Below are 8,791 nucleotides of genomic sequence, written 5' to 3'. Positions count from 1 at the left end.
CGTATCATAGGATCCATCATTGAGTTGTGCAAAAGTAGAGAGAGGGCAAAAAAACTCAAAATATGGTTGAGGAAAATAGCATGGATAACAAACTGCATGGTCAATAATATTCGCATTAGGATTGCACATTTTAATTCCTAATGATTTATGGCTAGAAGGAATTAAACACGACCTGAAATTATCAACATTTGGGAATGAAACTTTATTTCCAGAAGATGGAAAATAGCAGAATGCATGATCAACAAATGCCATTTTATCATGATTCATGCATCAAGCATATTCTACCCATGCGGCCATGCCTACTCAATTTACACTAATTAAGTTCTTTAGGTAGAACAATTCTAAAATGTTGATAGCAGTAGCAAAGGAAAGAACATAGGCAATAAGAGTTATTCAATCTTACATACCCAAGCCGTACCAAAGAAACTAATCTCCATAGGTTCAGCTAATGCCAGAGACAGATTATATGATGTCCAAAACAAAGAGGAAGAGAGGGAGCAGGCAAAACACAAGTGCCTGGCTGAAATAAAAACCAAACAAATCGCATGGAATGCAGCACTAAACTCACAATAATAGAGAGAACAAAGATGAACAAAGGGCAATAATTTTTGAATAGTCGCACATGTCCGCCCACCATGATCGCATAGCTGGCTGAGGTTTACTGTATTTTAATTGGGTTTGAAGCACACCCCTTGAGAATTTTGTACAGAAAAACTCCAATGAACGAGCACTGCAACCCTATAAGGAGGAACAGAAAATCAGTTCCATAGATACGAAGACATGGAGGAGTGTGTGTCAAACCCAATTGGGGAGAATGGAAGATTGTAGTGACACAGCGATAGCGGAAATCATTTGCCATCATTACACACCATCGATAATTATCAGGATAACTATGCACTAGGTCTCAGCTTCCATTTGAAGTTTTAGTTATGGAATTGGAAAGGGCGGGATCAGCCGATCATGGTATGGCAGTATAGCTGCAATGGCATGTACACTGGCGGTGTGTGCTGCCGCCGCAGCCGCCAAGGAGGAGATATGTATGTCACTCTTGTACTGACCAGGATTCTGGTGCATTAGTCGCCTCCACCTCCTCCTCGCACCAGCGAGATGCCACCGCGTCATCTTGCATCAGCAAGACCTACGTAGCTGCTTGATGTTGCCGCGTCACTCTTGAGCCGTTCACATGGCCTCCTCCTCCTACTGATCGCCCGCCTTCGCTGCAGCCAAAGCTCTCTCGCTCATTGTCGCTGCATCCATGATTCATGGACAATCACCAATAAGAACAGCCGAGGTTAGCACTATGAACTTCCAGGACATAGGGAGGGGGAATTAAAACGTAGGGTTGCACTTACGATGGACTGTTACTGGAGGAATACCGTCGACCTTGACCGGAGCCGCCGCCGGTTTCAGCGCAGCAGATGGTGAAGAACCTGGGCCGTTCGGGATGATAGGAAGTCAGGACGATCGACCCTCACAGCGCTCGGTGTAAAAATCCGACGGTTCACGAGAAGGCTCCCAAGTCGATCCCCGGAGCAGCGGCCCGATAACGGGGTAGGGCGACGGCTAAAAAGGCCCACGAGGGCCGAACGATCTTCAGCGTTAAATAGTAGATCGGATGGTCTAGAACGCCAAATCGCTGTGGAGGGGCGTTGGTGGCTGAGTTTTACTATTTTACAATAAGCGGTATTTCCCTGCCATTCTAAGTAAATTTGCATGTGCCAACTCTAATTCTTCAAAATAATTTTCCATTTTGTGTGCCCGTACCGCTCATGAAGTGGCAGGGGGTGGCCAATATTTTCCATGCTAGGTTGGTTATTCTCATGATGAGTGTTTATTCATTTGTCATTACACGAGTGTGTGACAGGTAATAGGGATGCCCAGTCCCGAAATGAAAATAATAATATATGATGATAATAATAAATTTCTTGCAAAGTGTTGGTATGGAAAGCACCCGTGGATATGGCTAAACATGAATTGTGAAAGAATGGTGGAAGGAAAATAAACTTTATTGTCTATTTGAGAACCATCTATAATGTGTCTAGCATGGAAGATATTGGGAATTGTCGGTCATTTTCGCTGACAGGAAAATCATGCCTCTCAAAGTAACTTTATCTCTCAATTTAAGCTTTAAGCCCTAGCACCTCTGCAAATCTCTGTTTCCCTCTGTGAAGGGCCTATCTATTTATTTTTATGCAATTTTTTTATTTTTATTTTGAGTCTCCATCTTCTCTTATAAAGCACCAACTAGAGAACACTATTGTCATACTTGTGCATTAGATGTAGCTAATGTTGAGAATGTTTCATGAATGGATCAATCATTGAGCATAATGGAGTAGGGATAACTTTCTTTAGCGTTGATATTTTAAAAGACATGGTTGCTTGTTGGTATGCTTGAGTATTTATGTCTTCATGTCAAATTATAGACTATTGCTTTGAATCATTCAAGTCTAAATGTCCATGCAACAAAAGAAAAGAATTACATGATGAATAGATAGGTAGCATTCCACATCAAAAATTCTGTTTTTATCATTTATCTACTCGATGATGAGCATAAATTAAGCTTGGGGATGCTTGATACGTCTTCAACATATCTATAATTTTTGTTTGTTCCATGCTATTATAGTGTCAATCTTGAATGTTTTATATACATTTACAAGTGATCATATATCATTTTTAAGACTAACCTATTAATTTAGTGCCCAGTGCTATTTCATGTTTTTTTGCGTGTTTTTGGTTTTTCAGAATATCAGTACCAAACAAAGTCCAAACGCCATGAAACTTTTTGGTGATTTTTTTCTGGACATAAGAGACCCTGGAAGCTTCGGGGGGGGGGGGACGAGAAGATGGAGCAGTGGCCCATGAGGCACCAGGGCACGCCCTGATGGCTCGTGGGCCCCACGAGGCTCCGTTTGACCTAACCCCGCCTCTATAAATTCTCTAAAATCAGGGAACCAACAGAGGAGTCCACGAAATACTTTTTTCACCACCGCACGCCTTTGTTCTCGAGAGATGCCATCTGGGGACTTTTTTCGGTACTCCGCCAAAAGGGTAATCAATCACGGAGGGGCTCTACATCAACCTTGTTGCCGTTCCGATGATGCATGAGTAGTTTACCACAGATCTACGGGTCCATAGTTAGTATCTAGATGACTTCTTCTCTCTGTTTGATATTCAATACAATGTTCTCCTTGATGTTTTTGGAATTCTATCCGATGTAATCACTTTTTGCGGTGTGTTTATCGGGATCCGATGAATTGTGAGTTTATTATCAAATTATCCATGAATATTATTTAAGTTTTCTCTGAACTCTTTTATTCATGATTGTTCTAGCTTCGTATTTCTCTCTGATCTATTGATTTGGTTTGACCAACTGAATTGATTTATCTTGTAATGGGAGAGGTGCTTTGTGATGCGTTCGATCTTGCGGTATTCAATCTCAGTGACAGTAGGGGGCATGATACGTATGTATCGTTGCTATTAAGGGTAAAAAGATGGGGTTTATTCATGCGTGAGTTTACTTTGTCCACATCATGTCATCTTGCTTAAGGTGTTACTCCGTTCTTTATGAACATAATACTCTAGATGCATGCTGGATAGCGATCGATGTGTGGATAGTACTAGATGCAGACAGGAATCGATCTACTTGTCTCGGACGTGATGCCTATATACATGATCATTGCCTTCAATATCGTCATGATTATTTGTTTTTTTATCAATTGCCCAATGATAATTTGTTTACCCACCGTATATTATTTTCAAAAAAAAAAGCCTCTAGCGAAACTATTGCCCCCGGGTCCACTTCTATCATATATTAAAAATCCTAAAAATATCTTACTGTAATTTTACTTTATTTATCTATCTATTTATCACCATACAATTTGATTTTGCAATAAACTGCCAAGGGATTGACAACCTCATGTTTACGTTTGGTGCAAGGATTTGTTATCTTGTGTACAAGTGTTGTTAACGAGTTGTTGCTTGATTTTTTTACTGGATTGATAACTGAAGGAAATACTTATCTCTACTGTCCTGCATAATTCCCTCCTCTACGACGAAACCCAATGCAGCTCACAAGTAGTAACATGCAGCGCGTCGCTTATCGCAATTTGAAGAGGTAGAAATAATCTTTGTAAGAAGTACTCCTCAATTAATGATTTCACTACAGTGTCCAACAGGAGCTCTGACTAGGAGCTCCCATGAATAAAGGAGGTTTGGACCGTAAAAAAAAAGCGTTGCGTTTTAGCCTGACGGGTTAGATGAGCCGGGATGGTTTGGCCCATCTGACGAGCCAGTCCTTCGGTTGCGCCAGTTGTTGTCCACGGCCCACAGGCGAAACCACAGCCGAGAGCCCAGCCGACCGCCGCCCCCTCCCGTCTCCCCGTGCCGTCCCCTCCTGCTCGTTGAACCAAACCGAGCTCCAAAGTAAACCGCGCGCCCAAAATCCCCAAACCCTAACCGCTACACCACCCGACCCGACCCGACCCGGCGGAGCGGCAGCTCCCGGCCGCCAGGCGGTAATCGGCGCCGGCGAGGGAAGGTGCCGGGAAGGCGGCGGCGACCTGCAGGATACCGGGACAGGCGGCACACGGTCGCTGAAGAGCGAGCGCGCGAGCTGCCGGGGAGCGGTGAAGCCCCCGCCACAGCCCCCAAAGAGACTCGCCACACACAACACAGTAAGGCACCTATCGCCGAATATCCGCTTCTCTCTAAGTTCCATTCCATCTCCATTGCTTACTCAATCTGTCAGGCATCGAGCATTCTTGTGAAAATCGATTTTTTTTTTCAGAAAACGTCAGAGATTTTGGAATTTTGGTTGTGTAGCAAAACCTACCAGTTATAATGTTTTCCAGTAGCTCGATAAGAGAAGAAAGCTTAATCAGGATGCACCCGCTTGGAGACTAGTGATAGGCCTGGTCAAACTGGCCCTTAAGGACTGTTTGACTGAAGCAGACGACCTAAATTTCGTCAGTTGGGTAAAATGCAAAGGCTGTGGACTACTATACTGTAGCTTCCAAAATAATAAGAGGCGGAGGAACTGGGGGTTCACATGTCTTGTGTGTGCTAAAACCTAAAACTACCAGCTGCTACCGGGGAGTGTTGATGGGTGCCAATTTTAGTTTAATTTAGTTCGTATGTAATTCTTTTTTTCTGAGAATGTTAAAATCTGTTTGTTTGATGTTTGTTAGGACAGTTGATACAGCCATGGATATCACTCAGATTCTCCTAGCCGCGCAATCTCCGGACGGTAACCTTCGGTCGGTAGCAGAAAGCAGCCTTAAGCTGTTTCAGGAGCAGAATCTTCCCAGGTTCCTGCTTTCCTTATCAGTGGAGCTCTCGAATGACGAAAGGCCGCCAGAGTCTAGAAGACTTGCTGGCATTATCCTTAAGAATTCGTTGGATGCCAAGGATTGTTCAAGGAAGGAGCTACTTGGTCAGCAATGGGTCAGCCTGGACCTGTCGATCAAATCGAGGATCAAGGAATCGTTGCTGCTAACGCTAGGATCTTCGGTGCCTGATGCAAGGCAGGTCTCATCGCAGGTTATTGCAAAGGTCGCCTCCATTGAGATGCCCCGTTGTGAATGGCAAGACCTCATTGCCAAGTTATTGGGAAACATGACGCAGCACGGTGCATCTGCGCCACTGAAGCAAGCAACTCTAGAGGCATTGGGGTATGTCTGTGAGGAGATTTCTCCTGAGCACTTGGAGCAGGATCAAGTCAATGCTGTTCTGACTGCTGTGGTCCAGGGAATGAACCAGGCAGAGCTAAGTGTTGAAGTCCGTCTTGCAGCAGTTAAAGCTCTATATAACGCTCTTTATTTTGCTGATAGCAACTTTGCAAATGATATGGAGAGGAACTATATAATGAAGGTAATTTGTGAGACTGCTGTATCTAATGAAGTGGAGATCAGACAGGCAGCTTTTGAATGCCTTGTTGCAATTGCATCCATATATTATATGCACTTGGAACCTTATATGCAAACCGTATTTAACCTGACGTCCAACACTGTCAAAGGAGATGAGGAATCAGTTGCACTTCAAGCTATTGAGTTCTGGAGCACAATTTGTGATGAAGAGATTCAACTCCAAGAAGAATATGAGGGATATGACGATGCCGACTCTAGTGCAAATTTTCGCTTTATAGAAAAGGCACTCCCTTCACTTGCTCCAATGCTGCTCGAAACTCTGTTGAAGCAGGAGGAAGATCAAGAGCAAGATGATAATGTGTGGAACATTTCCATGAGTGGTGGGACGTGCCTTAGACTCATCGCTAAAGCTGTTGGTGATGCGATTGTCCCTCTTGTCATGCCATTTGTTGAGGCTAACATCACAAATCCAGATTGGCATTGTCGTGAGGCAGCTACTTTTGCATTTGGTTCTATCCTTGACGGTCCTTCTCTTCCGAAACTTGCTCCACTGGTACATGCCGGACTTGATTTCTTGCTCAATGCAATGAAAGATCCCAACAGCCAGGTAAAAGACACCACTGCATGGACTCTTGGGCGTGTGTTTGAATTTTTGAATTCTCCAACCAGTGTCAATCCGATTGTAACAAGTGGAAACCTTACGCGTATCATGACAGTGTTGCTGGAGAGTAGTAAGGATGTTCCAAATGTGGCTGAGAAAGTCTGTGGAGCTATATACTTTCTTGCCCAAGGTTATGAAAATGCAGCAGATTCAATCTCCTCTGTGCTTACACCTTATCTTCCTAGTGTCATCACCGCTCTCCTTTCTGCTACGGACTGTGTTGGCGCGACCCATTTTAGGCTTCGTTCATCTGCTTATGAAGCATTGAATGAGATTGTGAGAGTCAGCAACATAGATGAAACTTCAAGCATTATAGGCCAGTTATTGCAGGAGGTCATGAGAAGATTGAACTTGACATTTGATCTCGAAGTATTTTCATCAGGCGACAAGGAGAACCAGAGTGACCTGCAGGCTTTGCTGTGCGGTGTACTGCAGGTCATCCTCCCGAAACTGAGCAACTCAGATGCGGAGTCCATTATCACCCAGAATGCTGACCAGTTGATGTTTCTGTTTCTTCGTGTCTTTGCTTGCCACGGTTCTACTGTACATGAAGAAGCAATGCTTGCTATTGGTGTTCTTGCGGATGCTATCGGTCCAGATTTTGTAAAATACATGCCGGAGTTTTTCAAGTACCTTGAAGCAGGCTTGCAGAATCATGAAGAATACCAAGTATGCTCCATTTCTGTTGGAGTGGTGGGTGACATTTGCCGTACACTAGAAGATAAAGTGTTGCCATTCTGTGATGGAATTATGACTGTTCTCCTCAAGGATCTTTCAAATCCAATGCTCAACCGGTCTGTCAAACCTCCCATTTTCTCATGCTTTGGAGATATTGCTCTTGCTATTGGCGAGAATTTTGAGAAATACCTGCCATATGCCATGCCAATGCTTCAAGGAGCTGCTGAGCTTGTTGTAGTTTTAGATCAAAGTGACGATGATATGGTTCACTATGGTAATCAGCTCAGACGGGGAATATTTGAGGCTTACTCTGGCATATTACAGGGTATAAAAGGTCCAAAAGCTCAGCTGATGGTACCTTATGCAACCCACCTATTGCAGTTCACTGAAGCTGTCTACAAGGATGGGAGCAGGTGCACATCATTTTCATTGCCATTTCTTTTAGTTATATGAGTGACTGTTCCGTTTCTTAGCAGTATATGCATATATCTGCTTTCAGGGATGAGAGTGTGACAAAGGCTGCAGTTGCAGTCCTTGGTGATCTTGCAGATACACTTGGCCCAATATCAAAAGATCTGTTCAGGAACCACCTGTTCCATGTCGAATTCTTTAGGGAGTGCCTTGATTCGGACGAAGAAGTCAGGGAGGCTGCATCGTGGGCGCAGGGAATGATAAACCAAGCAGTGGTTGCTTAATATGTGAAATCATTTTCTGTTGTTGGTTGTGGTGGAGGTTTCTTCTTGTGCATCTGTAAAGTCCATTTGCCACGGATGAATGGAAGAATTCCGATACACATGTAGTGTCAGTAGTAGGGGATCCTTCAGTGATGTGTTCGACTTGAACTGCTAAATTTACTAATGTGTTTGACTTGTTGCTTATCCATGCTATGCTGTCTATGTTTGTTACTAGTCTTTTTTTTTCATATCCTTTCATGCTACCTGATTGATCCTTGTTGGTATATGTTCTATTGCAGTGCAGTGTTCTTGCTAATATGGTTCATTGCTACCTGATTGATCCTTGTTGTTGCTATATGACTTGTCACACTATTGGCATGAATTATGGCCATGTCATTATGTCGGAATTCTTTTAGTGGAGTTTTTTTTTTCGAAACGGAGGCAAAAGATTTGCCTCATCGATTAATTAAGCAGAAGAGAGTTGCCTGGTTAATTACTGGAAAACCGGGCAAAAACCAATACAAACCTACCACCCGAGGACTACTCACAGAACAAGCAACCCCATAAGTGCATGATCAGCCCGACAACCCAACACATAACGACTACCAACCCCCACACAACAACATCGCAAAGAACCATCCAACGAGAGAATCTCAGCCAAGACCACCGAGACAAGCCACACAATAAGGACAATCAAAAGACTGCCATCAAGCATCAAGCAGCTGTGGACGCCTTTCCTGTGGCACCACTCTTCTTTCTTTGGTTTCTGATAGCCTCTTCCACAATCGCCTTGCCAGATCCAGGGCTAGCCGCCTCTAAACGTTTGAGCAAGCTGTGAATCTCTAACTCGAAGAGAATCTCATCGACCTTTTCACGCACAGACATCGAACATATGGTGTAGTAACATTGTGCTG

At 43.7% G+C, this 8,791-nt stretch overlaps 1 protein-coding gene across 2 annotated transcripts; it reads left to right on the top strand.

Moving 5' to 3' along the window:
- Nucleotides 1-4,367: 4,367 nt before the first annotated feature.
- Nucleotides 4,368-8,083, top strand: LOC123108005 (importin subunit beta-1). Of its 2 annotated transcripts, none has more exons than XM_044529887.1 (3): nt 4,368-4,673; nt 5,192-7,616; nt 7,703-8,083. In XM_044529887.1, exons 2-3 carry the CDS (start codon nt 5,203-5,205, stop codon nt 7,896-7,898), a joined length of 2,610 nt encoding a protein of 869 aa, XP_044385822.1. In that variant the 5' UTR covers nt 4,368-4,673; nt 5,192-5,202; the 3' UTR covers nt 7,899-8,083. The 2 variants fall into 2 exon arrangements, with proteins under 2 accessions (XP_044385822.1, XP_044385816.1); XM_044529881.1 differs by having other exon boundaries at nt 4,369-4,673; nt 5,187-7,616.
- Nucleotides 8,084-8,791: the final 708 nt, after the last annotated feature.

This window comes from Triticum aestivum, chromosome 1B (assembly GCF_018294505.1).
Source record: "Triticum aestivum cultivar Chinese Spring chromosome 1B, IWGSC CS RefSeq v2.1, whole genome shotgun sequence".
NCBI classification, from domain to species: Eukaryota; Viridiplantae; Streptophyta; class Magnoliopsida; order Poales; family Poaceae; genus Triticum; species Triticum aestivum.
This window is presented reverse-complemented; position numbering and strand designations above follow the sequence as displayed.